The sequence below is a fragment of the Mytilus edulis genome, chromosome 6 (genome assembly GCF_963676685.1).
Source record: "Mytilus edulis chromosome 6, xbMytEdul2.2, whole genome shotgun sequence".
NCBI lineage: Eukaryota > Metazoa > Mollusca > Bivalvia > Mytilida > Mytilidae > Mytilus > Mytilus edulis.
Window position 1 is genome coordinate 27,534,394 of NC_092349.1, and position 23,006 is coordinate 27,557,399.

The following is a 23,006-nucleotide window of genomic DNA, read 5'->3' on the forward strand; positions in this document are numbered from 1 at the left end:
GTTGCTGGCATTTGCCTCTACAAACAAAATACATAGTTACTTAATTGTCAACGTGTATCAACAGTACTTTATTCTTACAATGCAACCTGTCTAAACAGTGTTGTATTCTCTACAAGGCAACACGTATGAACAGTTTTGTATTATCTACACGACACCATGTGTAAACGGTACTGTATTCTATACAAGGTAACATGTATAAACAGATCTGTTTCCTCTTCAAAGTAACATATATAAACCGTTCTGCATGCTTTACAAGGCAACCTATCTTAACAGTTCTGTATTATCTACAATGCAACATATCACAGAGGTCTGTATTCTCTACAAAGCAACATGTCTAAACATGACTGTATTCTCTACAAGGCAACGTGCATCAACAGTGTTGTATTATCTACAAGGCAACACGTATAAACAGTTTTGTATTATATACACGGCACCATGTGTAAACAGTACTGTATTCTATACAAGGTAACATGTATAAACAGATCTGTTTTCTCTACAAAGTAACATATATAAACAGTTCTGCATTCTTTACAAGGCAACCTATCTAAACAATTCTGTATTTTCTACAAGGCAACACGTATACGTTGAAACAATTCTGTATTATCTACATTGCAACTTATCTAAACAGTTCTGTATTCTCTACAAAAGGCAACATGTATAAACAGAACTGTATTTTATACAAGCCAAGATGTATCAACAGGACTGTATTATCTACAAGGCAACACATATAAACAGATATATAATATCTACAAGGTAATCTAGACAGTTCTATATTCTCTATAAGGCAACATGTCTAAGCTGTTCTATATTCTCTACAAGGTAACATTTCTAAACTGTCCTGTTTTCTCTAAAAGGCATTACATATGAACAGTTGTATATCATCCACAACGGAACATGTATCAACAGTGCTGTATTCTCTATAAAGCAACATTTATATCACAGGCATATATTACCTTAGCTGTATTTGGCACAACTTTTGGGAATTTTGGATTCTCATTGCTCTTCAACTTTGAACTTGTTTGGCTTTATAGATAATTTGATTATGCGTCACTGATGAGTCTGGCGTACTTAATTATAATCCTAATACCTTTGATACCTATTGACACCACTGGGTCGATGCCACTGATGGTGAACGTTTCGTCCCCGAGGGTATCACCAGCCCAGTAGTCAACATTTCGGTGTTGACATGAATATCAATAATGTGATCATTTTTAAAAATTTCCCGTTTGCAAAACTTTGAATTTTTTGAAAAACTAAGGATTTTCTTATCCCAGGCATAAATTCCCTTAGCCGTATTTGGCAAAACATTTGGGAATTTTGGATTCTCATTGCTCTTCAACTTTATTCTTGTTTGGTCTTTATAAATATTTTGATATGAGCGTCACTGATGAGTCTTTATGTAGACGAAACGCGCGTCTGGTGTACTAAATTATAACCCTGGTACCTTTGATAGATAATTATAAACAGTTCTACATTCTCTAAAAGGGAACATGTATCAACAGTTCGGTATTCTCATCAAGGCAACCTGTCTATAAACAATTCTATATTCTCTAAAAGGCAACAGGTTTAAACAGTACTGTATTATCTTCAGTGCAACATGTATGAACAGTTCTGTATTCTATAAAAAGCAACATACCTAAAAATGTTCAATACTATCTACAAGGCAAAATGTATGCACAGTACTGTTTTCTCTACAAGTCAACATATAGGAATAGTTCTATATTCTCTAAAAGGGAACATGTATCAACAGTTGTGTATTCTCTACAAGGAAAAGTGTCTTAATAGTTCAATATTTTTTAGAAAACACCATTTCTTAACTGTACTGTATTCTCTACAAGGCAAAATACATAAACAATTCTGTATTATCTACAAGGCATCATTTTTGAACTGTACTGTATTATCTACAAGACAACACATATTTATTGCTTTAGTATACACATTAATATACACATTTGATGTTTGACTTTTCTTCCCATTTTCACTATTTCCAAATGAACTTATCATTTATACCAGGATTAAAATTGATGTACGGCAGAAGCGCGTTTCGTCAACAACAAACCCAACAGTGGCGCTTGAGTCAAAAATGAGCTTGAAGAACATTGTACATCCAAAATTTCGAAAAGTTTAACAGAAGAATAGACTGGCCAGAGTAACTACATATAGCGGTTTGTAAAGAGTGGTAAATCATACTTTGTTAAAAACACTCTGTTTCAAACAACAGATTGTATTGAAGTTACATCATCAAGATATTTTTATTGACAACACATATGCTATATTCGAGGGACATGTAAATTGATAGACACTCGACATTCCAAATAGATAACAACTGTGCTCCTCTTCCTGACGACTTCTTCATTGAGTCATATGAAGCAGACCAAAACAAACTGAGAAAAAAAAAATAGCATTTTCATTAACATCGTGTTCCACTATAAATATGATGTCCTCTAGCTTCATAATTCAGAGTGGTGATTTTGTCGGACGTTTCTTACTCATCTAACTACCACAAGTAAATCAACATCACACCTTGATTTCCGCAGATAATGAGAAATATGGTAAGTTGAGAACAAAACGGAACGTCAAAAGAGTTATATTTCACATAGTGAATTTTAATTTACATATATCAACATTTCCCAATGGATGGATGGCATAATATGAAGTATGTGTATCTCCAAATTAAACCAATATCCCTGAGCTTGCATTTACAATTATGTTTAATTGTTACGTTGAAGTCATCCCTCTGAAAGTTTTACGGACGCCATTACTTGTTGGTTGGCTGTCATGGATTATCTGTGTCACAAATTAACACGGATTATTTCATATTGTCATAACACATCACCGCCACCTACTGAGATTTATTGGTGACCTTTTGATTTCATGAACACTACGACATTACCACGCGTAAAACAGGAAGAGTTGTAGATTCTTATTTGTCGTTTGATATTTTTTTGCCATAGCGATGTCAGTTTGTTTCCGTCTAATAATTGTGAACATATGTGTATTTCTATGAATGGATATTTTTATGGACATTCTATATACCAATGCAATTTAAATATGCCTGCCTACTGCCTGACCAGTCGTTGTACTCACGTGAAGCAGAATTCATAAAACATCTTCTCCAAGACAAACTGAAGAACACCATCTGACGGAGTTCTATAGTTTAATTTTTAGATTTGTTGTTGATGTTCTCTCACTTTACAATCCACATTTAAAGCTGGTTATCCCAGTTAGTTTGAGATGATGGAGACAGACAATTGTATGATTTTTAAATCATTATTATTGCCGTATTGTTGCATGTCATTTATTGTATTAAATATCTGTTTAATCAGGTTTATTTTCATTAAAGAGCTCAAATTTCAAAGTGTTTAAAAAAGTCCAATCGACATTTCGTTAAGGTATACTGTCCCGGATATTGGTTTTATCTAATTTCGAATTTTGATCAAACTTAATACACATCACTTTTCTTTCCTGTATTTGAGTATTATGTAATAAAGTGACTGTTATTCAAATCATATTGTCCGACTTTTACGACAAAGCTGACAACTTAATTGGTTGGTGCGTTGTTTGGAATTTTGAATATTTTTTTACATGTTTGTGGTGGAATTCTTTTGTAAGTTTTGTTTGCTATCTTGAATGGAATTCAATGACAAGTATTTGAGTAACCGGCGTTAAGTATATAAAGAACAAGATGTGGTACAATTGCAAGAGACAAACAAGAAATGACAAATGTAAAAAAAAAACTTAAACGAGAAAACTAACGGATAGATTTACGTACAAAGCAAAAAATGAAAAACAAATGAGATGTACAGCAACAGATCACAACTGAATTTAAGGTACCTGACATTAGATAGGCACATACAAAATGTGGTGGGGTTAAACATGGGTTTGGGCGCCCAGCCTTCTCCTAACCTGGACAGTGGTGTTATAACACAACCTTTGAACAAACTATAAACATAAGTTGCAAAGGTCTTTACTCATCAGATCTATATCAAACAGAAAAACCAGGGGAAAAAATCCAGACCGAACGTGGCAGGGTATTTTAATATTTTATCAAATATATTTACATTAAAAGCTTTATTTTGTGTTCTACTCTTTAAAAATGTTTTTTTTTCTATCGAAATATTCCTTATTATAGCAAGTATTGATATAGTTTTTGTTTGATTCTTGTATGTTTTTTTTTAATTATTTATTTGCATGAGAGCCTACTTACCTAAGGCATGAAACTAAAACAAAGAAAAAGAATATCATCAATTTTGTAGGAGCGTATAGTCATGCGATTCTTGTTATGACACTGTATAATTAAAAGACATACCAAACATACTCACGGTAAATATTACGGACGTACTTCTGCTCATCGGCCTGAGTTTAGTGTAACTTATATCAAATACTTGTATTCATATGAGAAATAATGATTAAACTTGTAACAAATAATTGGCATTGTCTAACGGATAAATGATACTTAAAGAAACTAACTATTTACAATTATTCGTCTAATCTGGGACGAGTTCAGACAAACCAACATATTAAGGATTAAGGTAGTTTCCTACGATTTGTTATCGTGATCGGCAAAAATTATTTAAAAGCGCCAGAGACATAAACAACTCATCCAAAACATCAGTATAATTAATACTATACTCGCAGTTTTCAGGTTTGAAACTCTATAAAGGATGGTCAAAGAGCAGTAGTTTCGAACTATAGGTATCGAATTATTTTCAATCTATTTGCGTTTGAAGATTCATATTTTCATTGACGTCAAAATAACAGATTGAAAGCCATTTAAAATGGATTGTATGCCAACATTACAATGACTTCCACAAGAAATCGAGAAAAAAAAATTGACTGATTTAAAAAACAAATCTGGTTTGCTTTCCATTTTCTAATTTTGTGCCATGGAAAAAAATGAATATATATTGCTCAACAATGATAGATGATATTCTGCATTTGCGGTCTGTTGATGATAAGCAACATCAAGGAAACCACATGACGATAAAGATATCAGATGCTGCCTCTCAGAATAATTTTAGATTATCACATGCATAATCAATTATGCAGTCTTTCAAAAAATGGGCGTAGTACTATACCAACTATGTACGAATATGATCAAATGTTAATTTTTTAGAATAAGTTTTACCTTTAATAGTTCTTCTATAGCTCTTTTTAATCTGTTATCGTTTTCCAAATTCCTATCATCTGCTTCAAAAATATCGATTGGTGTCAAATTATTCTGAAATGAAATCACAACCCTAATATATGGTATTTATGTGTGCACATATTTCACAACTCTGGTTGTAAATAACAAGATTAGTTTCAGTTAGTTTGTTGCAATGTTAATTACACTGTAGGTATCATTTAGTCTATTGAAGATTAATGCTCTTCATCCTTTATATAAGCTTTGGATTTCAAATAATTTGGCCAGGCGCATCACTGAAGAGACATATATTATCGAAATGCGCATCTTGTGCATGAAATTTGGTACCGTTTGTTTTATTACTACCACTGCCTCTGCTGGTGGACTATTAGTCCCCGAGGGTATCACCAGTCCAGTAGCCAGTACTTCGGTATTGGCATGAAAATACGGATTTTTTGTGTTATTAAAATTTGCTGTTACAAAATGATAGAAATTATTATAAATTAAGGAATGTATCTCCCTCATGCAAAGCTCTGATTCCTTCCACGGATTTGGCTATATTTTTTTGGACCTTTTGGATTATAGCTCTTCATCTTTTATATAAGCTTTGGATTTCAAATATTTTGGCCACGAGCATCACTGAAGAGACATATATTGTCGAAATGCGCATCTGGTGCAAGAAAATTGGTACCGTTTATTTAATTAGTCGTTGCATAGGAGAACAACGAAATCACATCTGCATGCGATGTTTGTAAGCGATTGTTATATCCGAACAAATGATACAAAGACAGTGTCAAAGTACCAACAGATACTTACCAAAACGTCTGCATTTGGTAAGATACACACACAACATATTCACTGACAATGTGTTAGATACAGCTTTAAATGATCGAAAAACTACATGTTACCAATTTTAATGCCATATTAGAGTTTCTACCCAAATCTCATGGTCCAATGAACAGAGAAAATGATAGTGCGAGTGGGGCATCCGTCTTCTGGGGACACATTATTGTTTTCTATTTGTTATGACATTTCTGTCGCGGAAAAGTGATATTTTTTTCAATAATTTTAATTGAATCGAGTTAAACATTCAAAATGTTTTTCTTTTGAATAGCAATCCTTTTTTTTTTTTTTTTACAGATGATCAATATAATTATATACCCTCCCCATCCTATTCCGTTGTGAAGTAAGTTGATGTTATTAAGAATATAAGAATATTTTATTATTTGATCATTTGATAGAGTAAAAGGTAAAAATAAATGTAAAAAAAGAACTGAAACGAAGGGGGCACGAAATCTTGATGCATGTACATGTTACACTTAAACGAATATCAATACATGAAGGACACAGTATGATTCCTATTCAGTGTTTATTGTCCTGAACATGGATGAAATATTTGCCACTGGACGTAAAGCAACAATCAATCAATCAACCTTTTCAGTTGAATCAATAAGATTTTCGAAATCTTACACATGAGAATGTAAAATATGGTTTTATTTTAAAGTGTTATGGAAGTTTTACATTAATTCCTTTCACATTTATAATAATATCTCTGTATCTCTCTCGGTGAATTAACAACACTTTATATTGTTTGTTTCTACAATTAAATGCGGGCAATGATGATTTTGTTTTCACCTATCGTAGGTTTAATTTCCAAGAAAAAAATCCCAAATCGGCAACAAAAACCTATCAGACGAATATACTTTGAAGTTAATTGAAGTTTGCATTTTTATCAAGGAAAAGGTCATTATTTTGTGCGTTAGAGCATATTTCATTGAAACATGGTATCGTTCGGGTTGATTCTTCGAAACAATAACCTATCATTCTGAAAGAAAATTACTCCATATAGGTCAAAAATGTAGGTATATAATTGTGTGGAAAATCCCAATTGAAGAAAAAGAATTAGAAACAAGCCTTTGACAAATCATATGGATCTCGTATCCGTTACCTATAAGTAATGTATACGTGTCCAAAAGCATATGGCCAATTGACAATAAATCTGAAGATGCAAACCCGTATGAAACTTTTGACTTCTCTATGTACCAACATCCAATCATATTAGTATGGGCTTTGCTAATTGTTGAAAGCCATACGGTGACCTGTAGTTGTCAAGTTCTGTGACATTTGGTCTCTTGTTGATAGTTGTCTGATTGGCAATCACACCACATCATATCGACTAACCTTGACAGGCATTATACCCTCAATGTTCTTTACCTTACTAAATTATTTGTTTCGAACGTCACTGATGAACCCTTTGTAGACGAAACGAGAGTTTAGAGTATATAATTGTAACCTTGTTTCTATGGTGAGTTTATGTCAAATCACATTGAGATTTCACAGTTAGATGTATGCATTTAACAGTTTTCGTTTCTTTTATGATTCATGGATTTACTATTGGTGTTTATCACCCCTTCAACACTATTGGTTTTATCGTGATGGTTAGCTTTTTATTGGTAGAGGAAGCCGGAGTGCAAGGGGATAAACTCAAACTTTTTGAATGAAAAATGTCTATCCAAGCTGGTCAATTATGTCACGGTAGAAATAATAACCTCTGATTTGACAGGTATATTTGTAAGTGATACAGCTATTGAACTATTGGTTTCACAAATCCATCCGCCTTTCACTTTTGATTAAAGTGTTACACTTACATTTCACGTATGTAAACGTATGCATTAACTACTAATTAGAAATAATATAGGTCAACTGGTGAGACACATATGATATATTGATACGTTCAAATGATACAGGACACACACATCTTCAGTAATAAGTATACAACAACGACTAGACGACATTTTTAAATGTACAAATACCTTTTAAAATATAATTAGAATTTTTAATTGAAAATCTTATACTTAGTATCCGGTCTTAACTGTACTTGGTTTTTTCAAGCAAAGGATTAGCATATTTCAGAACATTAGAATGAACAAACTTAATTGGTGATTGATTTTCTGATTGTGTTTTCTGCACTAAAGTGTTCAATTGAAACAAGTATATAATATCATGACTATAGAAAAATTTCTGTTTCGATGATGATAATTTCAAGTTGGGATCGTTCTTCCGTTAAGAGTTATCATGAAGTCCTCTTTTCAGATATAAAACAGGAAATCAAACAAAAGTGTACCTGATTACTAATTATATTTTTTTCCTTTAAAAACACCTTTTTCAAGCTGAATGTAACTGAGCAGACGTTATGTGTATCTCATTGTGCAATTTTCTCTTGAAGCATTAGGAATAAAGGGAACGTAAAAGTATTTGATGAAACGGTAGACATTGTATCACACGAATAAAGGGAACGTAAAAGTATTTGATGAAACGCTAGACATTGTATTAACCGAATGACTGAAACAATGTAACAAAGAATGTATACCTTATTAACTTTATCTGGATCTATATCTCCTCTTTCTAATAACGATTTTACAATGCTGAGGTTTTTACCTCTTACAGCTATATGTAAAGGAGTGTCGCCGTCGGTCTGAAATAAAAAATAATATGTTTAATTTAATTTTATATAGGTACACAAGAATTTAAAAGTGTCCTACAATGAATGCATAAAAAGAGTATTACATCAATTCAGACTTGTAATGAAAAACAAAATAGTATTTGTGTATTAATGAATATCGTATTTCTCAATGAATAATATTTCATACATTCCTATGAAGTCATGAAACAAATAATAATTGACATACAGTGTACAACATATGGAATGTCATCAAGCACAACGCTAAACATTTGTAATGAATAATGACCTATATAAATGTATACTTAGAAACTTCTCGAAATAATATATACAAGTTCGTGAGATTTTCTCTTTTCCAGCATAACATAGTTTCGATTGAAAATGTAAGCCTTTTGTTCCTGATATTCCACCTATCTCAATGACAGAAAGAAACTGTAAACATGATCAACATGACAAGATCTGCAAATTAGTCGATATGATCAAAAACGGAAGTCGACAATCTTTGACGATTTGTCACGATATTTCAACTCTAATAATTCAATTTGTTCGTATGAAAATTGAAGACCGATTCTGACTTTGGTAGATGTACTATATTTTGTCTAGTCAAGCCTTTTAAATGACAACATCATCTGACACAACAGTACAATTATGTACAAATTGCCATGATCTATGTCTATTATCTTGTTCACAGAAACATTTTGTGTTATATACTTGCAACGAAGACCTATCATGCCAACATGTACAAATGATAAACAAGATTCACGCACTTAAGTTCAGAAAAGAGTTCTTTTGATAAGATAAAATAGAAATACTATATAGATATAAGAAGATGTGGTATGAGTGCCACTAAAAAAATGCTACATCAAAGTCAGTCACAATTTACAGAATTAAACCATTAAGGTAGCACAATACAAAGATTTTCATCCCCAATCAGACATCTTTAAAATGATGTAATTCCACTCATCTTTTTTTTTAATTTCATAAATGAGGTACCAAAAGAAAGAAGAAGGATTATTCTTTCAAATTGTGATATTTTCATTATGACATAATTATTACATATTAATTGTTATGTAATTAGTTGCCATATTGTGATGTTCATACTTGAATGAAGTTAGCTTCTTTGTTATTCATAGCATCCCAAAATACTTTATAGATTTATTCAACACAGTTTGACCTACAAGTCTGAGTTTTAGCCCAGTCACACTAGACGACAATCGCACCACGGGCAAACACATGATTACTATTACGAAATGAAATATAAAACCTCTTTGTAACCTTGGATCCGGTCGGAGTTCGACCCCACTACTTCTGGACTCGAGTCGAGCACTTCGACCACGAGACCACCAACAAGTACTATAATGACATACAAGGTAAGAATACAATACTGCATTATATGAGTATAACGACATTAGATCGTTTGCACACTCCAATTAAGACAAAGAGTTATTAAACTTCAGTTGTAACATTAATGCATCTCCAAAATCATATTGCTTGATTGTTTGTTTATTTGGTTAGTAAGTATTGTTACGCAAGTGTCTATGTAATATTGACATATTCTTTTTTTTATATAACTGTAAATGTCGTGAAAGAACATATGTGCATTCGCGTGGCCTTCGTACATTTATGTATGAAATCAAAATTTGTGAACATGCAATATTGAGTCAATGCGTATGAACAGTTACTATATTGTTTAAATGTCACAGATAAATCTAGCAACTGATTCAGAATACGAATCTCTTCTTTCTTCTACATACAATACAACTTAAGAAGATTTTTCTTGTTAATGTATGTTGAAAAAGGTTGAGATGAAAATTACAATAACTTGAAAATGCACGGTTAAGGGAATTGAATGAAATACCGTACATTCAGAAATTATTGCGATGTTTTGATTACAGCTAATTTTGCAATGCATGTAGAACAAAAATTTGGTTAGCTTGTTTGCTTTGTTTGTATATTGTACAGTCATTAGGCTAACAATCAATTAAATTCAAATAAGATATATACAGGTTAAACTATGCCTATATTAATTGTTTAAAGATGTCAATCTTATTTAAAAAGCTTGTATATAAACAATTATACAAACAAAGCAAGCAAGCCAACCAAAGTTTTACTTTGAAAGCATTAGGAAATCAGCTGTAATGCAAAAAATGCGACAGGGTTATAATTGCAATAATTTAAACTCGCATTTTTTAATTTGAATTTAGATTTTTCTCTATATCGCAAAAGTCTAAATTGTATTTATGTCTAAAATGATAAAACCGCAATAATGAATGCATGCGATTATTTCTGAATTTCCAGTAACAAAGAAAAAAAATGTATTAAAAACCAATTGTGCAGAGAACAATTGAAGGTCTTTCCACCGCAAAATGCAAATATTTTGATCGAAAAATATTTACTTCCCGTTTAAAATGTAAATTCTGGTGTAAAAAAAACCAGTTTAATGTATGTTTTTTTTTATGAAACAAATATGGTTTCTTTATACTTTTGATAAAAAAAGGGAGAATAGTATTTCTTGTTTACAAAGTTTACATTTGATTTGATGAAAACCTTACTTTACACTGATTTTAAAAATATAAAGTTCTTGTTACTTAAAAATAATGCAAAAAAAACCAACAACATCCGGGTTAAAAAAGGTTACTTCTGGTTAATATCTTTCAAAGTCAAAGTCTACTAGCCAATGTAAAATGAACTATGACCTTATCATGTACCAATAATAATATACATCAAAGATAAAAATGTAGAACGTCAAATTTAATTTTAAACTTGACTTCAATTTCAAGGTCATAAAGCAAGGACCTGAATCAAAAGACCTGATATCTCTACTGTGTATGAATTATGTGTTTAATAACACACAGCTAAATAAAAAATGGGAGACAACTTCAATTAAATTTCAACGCACCCTTTCAACCAACATTGTATATCTAATGATATATCGAAACTTACAACTTAGTAAAAATAATTTGTCGCTATCTTTTATGGTTTCTTATGATAAGTGATAATAAGCCAAAATTGAAAAAAAAAACATGATGAACTTGACCTAATATTTATTTTGGTAAAACCAGGACCTCAAATCAAAGACTCTTTCACTCATGGTTTACATGCTACAACTGCATATCACTTATATCAAATGTATATGTGGAAATGACTTTCAGATGGAGTGAACGGATATCTTCCGGCAAAATTCGTTAGAACGATATAACGAGCAATTTGGTAAAATAAGTGCGTCGTAATCTTTTACAGTTAAAAAGGAGAAGTTCGCACAAAACAATCAGTGTTTGGGTATATATGTCTGACAAAGTAAAGTGTTCGGTTAACAAAATGGTTAACCGGTGTCATTTTCAAAAACGTTTAAACTGTTCGATATCATATATCAAATTTTAACTTCTAAAACAACAATACTGCGCCAAAAAAAAACCAATAAGGCGAATGAAAATATTATTAAAAACCATCTGTTCAGAGAACCATTAAACTTCTTTCCACCCAACTCTATATATTTTGGTAGAACAATATTCACTTCTAGTCTAAAATGTCAATTTTGCTGTCAGATGGTTGTTTAATATACACCAATTTCAAAAATGTATAGTTTTTATATTTTTGCTAAAAAAAGAGATGAGTAGGTACTTCCGGTATCAAAAAATCACTTCTGGTTTATGGTTACGGATCAAGTTGAATTAAAAGACGCCTACTATATGTGTTACGAGTAATATCATCGTAAATCCAGTTGAATCCTGTTATCTATGATGATTTTATTTGTAATATAAGAGGAGAGAAAGATACCATTGAATTTCAACGTACATTTTTAACCTAAATTGACAGTATATTTTCAATGGACCAAGGACTTTCAATCAAATGATCCTAGGGATCTATCACTGGTTGATTACTAGCTACAAATGCATGTTCTTCATATAAAATACAGAAGGGGAAATATCTCGTATATTGAGTCTGTATATTGCTTCGAACCAATGAGAACAATATATTGAAGATGTAACGAGCAATTTGGAATAATAAATTTGTCGGTTTTAATCACGGTTGCTAATTATATAAAGAGAAGTAAAAACAGGAAAAACAGTGTTCGGGAAGATAACTCTTCCAAAAAGAAAGTGTTCGGTAATACAGGGTGAAAATAAAAAGCACAATAATTTTTCGATATCATATGTTACATAACTTAACGACATGTTGCGACACAAAAAAAAAACTGTGTAGAAAACAAATATTGCGAAAGAATACAGGATAAAGACAAACTGGAAATGCAAAAGAATGTCCAAGTTGATACTCAGACCTCAATCCGATCGAACATGTATGGGCTTTGCTGAACCGGTAAAAATCCAGGACTGTAAATAAACTATGCATACTCTTCAATATCATGCTGATTCATCATTTCCCAAATTTTCAAAAAAACTTGAAAATGCATTAATAAGGGAATGAAATAAAATTTCAAAACGACAACTTCAATAGATATTAAATAGAATGTTAAAACGCTGCAATTCCGCCATCTATGCACGTGGAGCATGTACCATATATTAATTTTGAAAAAAACTATACCCATTTAGACACTTGGACTTTACTGCACTCAAAATAAAAAATGCCTATTGAATGTGCGTGATAAACAATCGTTTTGCTTCTGACTTTTCATAGTTCCGTTCATATGTTTTTTGTAATAAAATAACATTTTAATTTGTTGCCAATTTTTTTTTGGCTCAGTATATATTACAAAATCTAATCTAATCAGGTTTAAAAAGCATTTGATCTTTCTTCATATAAATGTATTCTAATCTATTTTACAAATGATAAATGTAAAATTGATTTTTAGAAACCTTCCTTCTAAGAATTAGATTGATGATATTAATAAGCAGTAGTTCAACACATGAATTGAGAACAACTATGTAATATTTACGACATTTTCAAGGTGTAAATCAATAAAAAAAAAAAGATCATATAGAATTTTGCAAACTGTGTAAATTTTTGGTTATATATACTTTTTACACCACTAGGTCGATGCAACTGCTGGTGGACGTTTCGACCCCGAGTGTATCACCAGCCCATTAGTCAACATTGCGGTGTTGACACGAATATCAATAATGTGGTCATTTTCATAAATTTTATGTTTACAAATTTTGAATTTTTCGAAAAACTAAGGATTTTCGTATCCCAGCCATAAATTACCTTAGCCGTATTTGACACAACATTTTTGAATTTTGGATCCTCACTGCTCTTCAAGTTTGTCCTTCTTTTGCTTTATAAATATTTTGATATGAGCGTCAGTGATGAGTCTTATGTAGACGAAACGCGCGTCTGGCGTACTTAATTATAATCCAGGGGTCTGTTGTTCAACTTGTGATTAGACTAATCATACGATTAATTTTAATCAGTCGTTAAAACTTAATCGGATGATTAGTAAATGCAATGATTAAATTTCGTTGTTCATCTTATTTTAATCATTGTATTTACTAATCATGCGATTATTTTTAATCATATGATTAAGTTTGGGTAGTTAGCAAGTGTTTCCCACAATGCATTGTAAATCAGGGCCTATATAACTTCCCTGTTTGCATTAAATCATAACATTTTTCTTTTAAACAATTTTTGGGTACCTATAATCATGATAATTATTTAATAAATATCTTATAACATAAACATGTTCATATTTTTTTATGGAATCATTTTCATATTTTAGTTTTGTTTCCAGTTCATAATGAAATGTTCTTAAATGGAAAAATAATTTCAGTGAAAAGTTATCCCCAAAGAATTTGCGGCATTGCCGATTTGTTTGGTCCGACCTGTTTATCATCAAATAGTTATGGGTACATTTTGTAAAAATCATAATTTGTATTTCACTTGAAATTTTTTTATCATGCAACATTTGGTTGTTCTAACTTAGAAAGATCCAGAAACGTTACAATGTCAGTGATCTGAAATGTCTTCGGTCCTCAATAAGAATGCATCCGATTCATGGCCGTGATTTTCATGTTTTTACCCCGGTTTTCCACATATCCAGATCATAATGATTCCTTTAAAATCCTGTCAGTTATGTTGTTGATTTAGTACAACCTTCTTCACATACTAAATGACGAAATCATTGCCATTGGGAATAACATCTCCATTGACGCGTTGATGAAGAGTGCTTTCTTTCACGTCCGCATTTCATCAAGTATAGCATGCCAAGTTAACATTTAAGATATTTTTTACGGATGGTGTAGATCCCACTACATATAACAGAACTGTAGTTCCTACGGCATAAGGAGATACAGAGGGACAGTTCATACGGCATAAGGAGATACAGAGGGACAGTTCATACGGCATAAGGAGATACAGAGGGACAATTACAAATATTCATTTGTGTAAGTGTAATGACATAATGCAAAGTCCGTCAAAGTTGTAATTCTATCAGTCAAGGTATCCGAGTTTTAAATATTTTTTGAAATTGAAATAGAAACTTGTTTGTGACATTATTTGACAATACCCTGTCAGAAAAAAAAAATCCCGATAAAAATAATAAAAAGATCAATGAAAGCAATCCGACAGTAGGATATATTTTGGGTATCCGATATTTATGTGGGATAAGGTGCATACTAGTTAATATAAAGACAAGAAGATGTAGTATGAATGCCAACGAGACAACTCCCTTTCAGAGACAAAATGGTGTAGAAGTTAACGAATTATAGGTCATTGTACGTCCTCCAACAACGAGAAACACTCATATCGTTGAATAAGCTATACATTTCAAAGGCCTAGATATGACAAATCGCAGTAAAACAATTCAAACGAGAAATCTATAGGCTTTATTTATGTACAAAACTATGGAAGTAAAACAATGATATACATATAGCAACAAACGAAACCACTGAATTACAGGCACATGCAAATAGCCGATTGTATGATAGAAGTAGCAGATGCTTATTTAGTCCCTTTTGTGTGGTTTCTTTTACCATTGGATGATATTGTACAACTAACTAATAAAGATGGCTGCATACTATGAATAAAACAACTATGGATTATGTTTATGTTTCTATATTTTTCGACAAAAAGAACCGCGACAGCTTCTTGTTTGAAATACATTCTTTTTATTGCTATTTGATATATGTATGCTTGAAGTGTTTGCAAGTAGACGTTCATCAAATTCATATCTCCTCTAAAATAACAATTTATTCTTTTAAACCTTTCAGAAGTTATAAACACCTCTCCTATATATTTATCAACATATTCAAATTTCAGCAGAAAAATACATAAATCAACAAATAATCAATATCAAACACATGAGATCAATTAATGTTACTACATCGGTGTTTGTCTCGGGCTGATGGATAAAATTGAGAATTGAAATGGGGAAAACGTCAAAGAGACAACGACCCGACCAAAAAGCATAAAATAGCCGAAGGCAGCCAATGCAGGGTCTTCATCGCAGCGAGAAAATCCAGCAACAGAAGGCGGGATTCAGCTTACCCTATTAATAAATAGAGTACTAGTCCAGTGAAAATGGACGTCACACTAAATTCTAAAACATATAAATGATCTAAAATCATTTTAGACAAAGTGATGCTCCCCACCATAAATCATAATGTTTTGTCTTTGAGTTTTGATGACAAACTGTTGCAGTAGTATATTGAGACAAATAATAAGTTCAAAGGGGCGTAGCTCCTAGAAAATAACCTGAATCATAATTTCATGTCGATATGCACATCTAAATAGTATGTCCTTCTTATCTACTATTCCACATGCACACCTTCAGTATATGTACAAATAGTCAGAAAAGTGAAAACTTCCTAGGATTCAAACTGTGGGAGGAGTTATCCGGAAATTACATGCACCTCTTATTCAATCATACATTGTATACACCCATTATGACAAAGTTATCTCCCAAAAGAGCAAATATTACCTTCTACATATATACAAACAGACAGCCAAGTAAAAAATTCCTAGGATTCAAACTGTATGATGAGTTATGTGGAATAACTATATACCCATAATGGGACAGAAAGACGGACAGACGGAAGGATGAACAGACAGGGGTAAAACAATATACCTCCCCCCCCCCCCAAAAAAAAAAAATACGAAACATTCAAGACTAGCAAAGGCCAGAGGCTCCTGACTTCAGACAGGCGCAAAAATGCGAAGGGGGGATTACATAAGTTTTGAGAGATCTCAACCATTCCCCTATACCTCTAGCCAATGTATAATAAAGGAACACATAACAATACGCATATAAAGTGAAACTCAGCTTAAAAGAAGTCTGAGTCCGATGTCAGATAAGGTAACAAATAAAACTTGATACGCCAGGGGCACATTCTCCGTGTTCAAAATATACATGAAATATTTGTCACTGTACCTTGTCTATTCTATGAATTATAACCCTGAGTTTTTAATCCGCTACCGTGAAGCGAAGAAATCCTCGCTTAAAACTCCGATGAACCTCCTATAGCACCCATTAGTAGATCTATAAAGATTTGATTCCATTAAATGAAATGAAATTAATTTATGACCTGCATGTACGTGTCGCTAAGAACAGGACCATAATACAAATGGTCAATATAAATTATCAGTGTTATTTGCTCTATGGGATGTTTGCATGCTCTATTGTTAACATTGACGCAATTTTTTATCATTTCTTACTCTGACTAACAGGAGAAGCAGAGTCTAAGAGCATAATTGAGTGTTAAATAAATAAAACATAATATTATATTCTGTGATGATCCGAATTTTTTTGAATGACCGACACTAGAAACTGAATTTCACCCCCTTTCCCAACGGGGGTAAAATGCTTCTTTTGAAATATCCCTGATACTCAGAAATGAGATTTTCCAGATTCTTGATAACAGGTGCTTGATTTTGTATATTACCTGTCAGTTGAGAAATATGAGACATATCATTGACTAAGTCTCTTTTTACTAAATCACTAACATAAAACACTTACGGTAGTACATTTTCATGATACATATTTGCAGTGGAGGATCTAGGGGGTGGGGGTCTTGGGGCCTGAACCCCATTTTATTTGTCAATCAAAAATGACAATCAAAGCCTTTGAAAGGCGTCATGGTTGAAACAAAACTTTTAACTTTGGCACTGTTGGAACCTCCCCCCCCCCCCCAAAAAAAAATATGTCTGGATCCGCCCATGTTTTGAATTCTCATCAAACTCATAAATTTTTAAACTAAAAGAGAAAAAATATAATGTTTAAAAACTCCGTGTAAAGATAAAAATCGTAAGGTCCGAGCTATCTTTGGGACGAATTGAACCATTATAATTTACCTGCGTAATTAGTTAGGTCAAAGGTGCTACTGAATGTGCTCATATTTGAACTTCGAAAAATGGGGAAATAAGCAAATACGTGCGTCCAAAATCACCTATGGCCTGTACATTAATGCTATGGTAACATATTTATTATTCATAAAGCTGTTCGTCACAGTTCATCGAATGATTCTGCACAATAAGGTGTCCTTGTAATCAACACTGTCACTGAGCGGTAAAATACAAACGAAAAACTACCGAAATGTGAAGTTTCTTTCTGTTATCAAATGACCATTGTATAAGTGCGTCTGATCCATCGCCCTATCTTGTCATATCTCTTTTCAATTTATGTTTCAACTCAAGTCCTAGCAAATATATTGTTTTTCTTTCAAAATTAAGCTCTTTCATGGCTGAAATCTTTTTCCAGGAGCTACATATCTCTTAAACGTCTCATAATTCGAGGATAAGTTCATTTTTGCAATGGTACAGCAGCCATCTTGGATGCTTTAATCATATGAATAAAGTTAAATGCACCTCAAAGAGGTGGATTAAGTTAAACGGAAGTTTTAGCCTTTTTAGCGCCGCGTTAAAATTAACGACAAGTTAAACAACACAGTAATCATATGATTAATTTTAATCGAATGATTAAGAAATTTTAACGACGCGTTAGCACTAACGACAAGTTGAACAACAGACAACTATTTACACCACTGGGTCGATGCCACTGCTGGTAGACGTTTCGTCCCCAATGTATCACAAGCCCAGTAGTTAACATTTCTGTGTTGACATGAATATCAATAATGTGGTCATTTTTGTAAATTTCTTGTTTACAGAACTTTGAATTTAAAAAAAAAAAAAAAATTCTTATCCCATGCATATTTTATCTTATCCGTATTTGACACAACTTTTTGGAATTTTGGATCCTCAATGCTCTTCAACTTTGTACTTCTTTGGCTTTTTTAAATATTTTGATATGAGCGTCACTGATGAGTCTTATGTAAGTTCAGGACTACAATCTTTAGATGCCAACATTCTTTTTTTGATGAGGACGCACAGAGGTCGTTCACCACAGAAGACTTAGCCGCTAAATTGCAGTTATCAATAACTTGCACAGAAAGTTTAAATGTATTTGGGTTCGGGGACAGCGCAGAAAGTACGAAAATTATACACTTAAAAACTGCAACTATTTATTTGCTCATCGACGAAGGAAAATTGCCGATCAGAGTATTGATCGTACCGGAAATCGCCGCACGACTCAAAAACTTACATCCGCAAAGCTGCTCAATTATCGTACTTATCCGGGATTAAACTCGCACATCCAGTAATCGCGAACAACAATTTCCAAGTCTCAGTACTCGTAGGAGTCGACTCATATTGATCAGTTATAGAAAACCATATCATTAGAGGTGAGGGACCTACTGCCGTGAAATCAAAAAAAGGTTATTTACTGTCAGGACCACTTCACGGTACACCAAGTTACAATGGCCAGCCAACATATATGATAAATGTAATGACATCAAGAAAGACAGAAGAATGCGACCAGGAGAAGTTTTGGAAGTTAGAAACACTTGGAATTGAGCAAATAGATGAGAAGTAAACATGGAACAATTAATTAAGAGAAGTATATGAGAAGACATGTATCAGTTACCATGACAACATATATTTTACTACATTATCCTGGTTACGACACCAATAACGTAGAGTCATTGTATCGGACACAAATTAAGGCTTAGAAATGAAAACGTCTACCTGCAATAATACTTGCATTGTAACCCTGAATAGCTAACGTTACAACAACGGCGACGTCGTGTGCAATAGAGAGCGGTAGCATGAACACCTCAAGTGCAATTCTTAACAACCACCTAAAGTACTTTTCAAGGATTGAAATAAATGCATTTGTCAGTTTGATAATTGTGTATTAACACTCATATGTTGTTATATACAAGTATCGTTCATTTGTATATATTGCTGTTTGTCATATCTTATAAGTTACATGCAGAGTATATATGTAAGACCCAGATTCACGTCCGGTCTCTAATCGACGTTCGTCCCTCAAACCGCCGTCCAAATCATGCATCACAAAAAGATATCCTCAAATCGACAGCCAATGTTATGCCTATCCAATCGATGTCCAATTTTTGGTTTCACTGAACGACGTCCATTTTTTGACTTCTTTAATTGAAGTTCATTTTTTAGCTTCTCTAATCTACGTCCGTTTGGACACAGAATACAAAATCCAACTGAACCGTTAATAGCTGATTTTTTTTTAAAACAAAGAAGTTGTATCATTGCTTATGAGACAACTCCTCACAAGAGAACAATTGATATAGGCCACCGATCGGCCTTCGAAAATGAAAAACGCCCATACTGTATAGTCAGCTATAAGAAGCCTCAAAGTGACAAATGTAAAACAATTCAGACAAGAAAATAATGACATAGTTGATGTACAAAATAATGGACGAAAAACAAAAATGCAACAACGGCAACCACTAAATTGCATTCTTCTGACTTGGAACAGGCACTTACATACATAATGTGGCGAGCACATACATTTATAATTTTACGGGGTTAAACATGTTAGCATGTTTCAACCCCTCTTTCTAACCAGTTAGAATTGTGATGTTACAGTACAACTTAAGAACGAACTATAAAAACCAGTTGACACTTTTAAACATATTATGTGTCACAGATATAAAAATCTATTTTTAATGCATTACCTACTAGTATGTCAACAAGTTGTGTAATTTTTAAATTTTGGAGATTTAAACTACATCAAAATTAGGTGATGTGATATGATTTCCAATGGGACAGGACAACTATCCACAAAAGTTCAAATAAAATGAATGTGAGAAATTATAGGCAACCGTACGGCTTTCAACAATAATTTGAACCCATATCTATATATTGTCTATTGTTGCAGACTGAAAAATGGTCTCTAGATGTCGTTTGTTTTGATATGCATGATGCATGTATTTTTTTAATATATAAATATGAATAACACACTACAATATAGATCGATTGGATCAATATTTTACGAAGATAAACATTAATATATATATTATACTATTTCGGGTTTAAAAAATCTTTGAAGGAAGTATGTATAAATACTTGAAAATTTAGTTGTCACAAGAACCCTACAAAACATGAACATGTATCAGTGTAAGTCCAGTAATTAATCATTTTTTGATATTTGACATCGATTTGAGAAGACTACACAAGCAATCGGACGTCGTTTTGGCAATACATGACATCAAGTTGGACGTCGATTAGAGTAACAAAATATTGGACGTCCATTTGAGAACGTGACATCAGATTTGGACGTCGATTTGAGGAACAGACGTCGATTAGAAACTGGACGCCGATCTGAGTCTAACATATATTCGTGATGTACTTATCATAGATAATTCGGATTGAGACATCCATACATATAGTATGCTAAGCTGATGAACTAATAATGTCATTGTTAATTATTTATGGGATTTAATTTTAATTTTATTGTCAATGGGAATAGAAATGGAGCGAGTTAGGTATGTGTGGTGTTTTTTTAAAATTTCATTCAAGGATTTTTATGTGTTCGTGGGGGGATTGGGTAGGAGGAAAGGTCTCCTTTAGTATAATATGTTTTATCACATAGCATTTTTCTGATTCCTCACTGTTGTCTAGATTTTGACCACAAGGTCTTAAAAAAACCCTGCTTCTACATAAATAAACACAGTTCATTTTTTTTTTTATAAAAATAGAAATTTGTGTTTAACATGAATGTGAAAGTTAACTCATAATATGCACTACAAACTGTTTCATAAAATATATTTCAGGCAATTCCAATAGCAAAAAAACTATTCAAATACTCCGTTGCTTGAAGCTTTAATTCTAATCCAATATTGCAATGTTTTAAACATACAAGTAGAAAACTTTTATCTAAATTATACATTCAAAACATTTAGATTTTATTCGGACTAAGTCTTAATGATAAAATAAATATAAAGTTTAGTTCGTTGAAGACTAATAAGGGCACCACGTGACGGATCCAGTCAGTTTAAAAAGGTGTAGTCAACCCAAGATAAAAAGGGGGTTCCAGTCATATGTTTCCATTCAAAAACATTGATCGTTAAAAGGGGGGGTTCCAACTCTAGGATCCCATCCCCTTGGATTACCCAACAAGGTGGGTTCCTACATATGCAACATATATTTTTGTATGCTAAGCGTATCCGGTCGTCGTATTTTTAATCCAAACTCATATATGCCTCAGTATGTTCGACTATGAATTTTGTAAACTTTGATTGCAGAACCACCACGAAAGGTTTCGATAAATCTCCATTCTCGCGTTACCGATACAAGGACTCTTTAAATGTCACTGGTTTTCCAATCCTATGATAATCCTGCAGTCTAGGTTTTGCCTATATATTAATAATCGGCTAGTCTTTTTCACATCAGCATGGCGTATTATATCCTGTACAGGCGTCAAACTATGCATCATATATTAAAACAATATATTTAAGCACGCTTCAGAATATTTTTATATATGTGTTTAAAAAAAAAGAAGATGTGATATGATTGCCAATGAGACAACTCTCCACCAAAGACCAAATGACACATACGTTAACAACTATGGGTCACCATACGGCCTTCAACAATGAGAAAAGCCAACACCACATAGTCAGCTATAAAGGTCACACATAATGGAAGAAATCACATATGTCCGTTGCCATGGACGATATATTCATCGTCTTAACCTAAAAAAAAAAACAACCTGCATATTTTCTGCATTAAGAACACACTCACGTATATGAAGTCATTTTAGTATAAATATGCAGGAGCATAACGATCAACTGAGATATGTAAACATCATACGAAGGGGTGAAGTGTATGATTCCTTTTCATTTATTCAACTTGGTGCCAAAGTTTTTAATTTTCTTCTTCAAAATATTTTTCAAGTGAGTCTATCCTACATTTTTACCTAGACCAACCAGTAGTGTGGTTTATGTTTGTTATGGTCAGTCTGTCTTAATGTGACCAGGGGATCTCAAATTGTGACTGAGAGAATGATTTGGCTTTCATTCATAGTCACTACGATGGCCGTTCTTTCGTTTGGGGAATGGGTGTTCTGAATAGCCAACATACTGTTTACCACATTTACACTGAAGATGATAAAACAGCATTGTGTAGTCACTGTGATTTAAATACTAACTCGATGACAAA

The 23,006-nt window shown here is 32.7% G+C and overlaps 1 protein-coding gene across 1 annotated transcript in view; it reads right to left on the reverse strand.

The window, feature by feature from the left end:
* Nucleotides 1-793: 793 nt before the first annotated feature.
* The window catches only part of LOC139526323 (putative ankyrin repeat protein RF_0381), a 94,081-nt gene continuing 71,868 nt past the window's right edge, over nt 794-23,006 (reverse strand). The window contains exons 13-15 of the mRNA XM_071321455.1: nt 8,496-8,600; nt 5,129-5,221; nt 794-847 (exon numbers count right to left, since the gene is read on the reverse strand). Coding sequence (XP_071177556.1) covers nt 794-847; nt 5,129-5,221; nt 8,496-8,600 — 252 coding nt within the window. The remainder of the gene's footprint in view (nt 848-5,128; nt 5,222-8,495; nt 8,601-23,006) is intronic.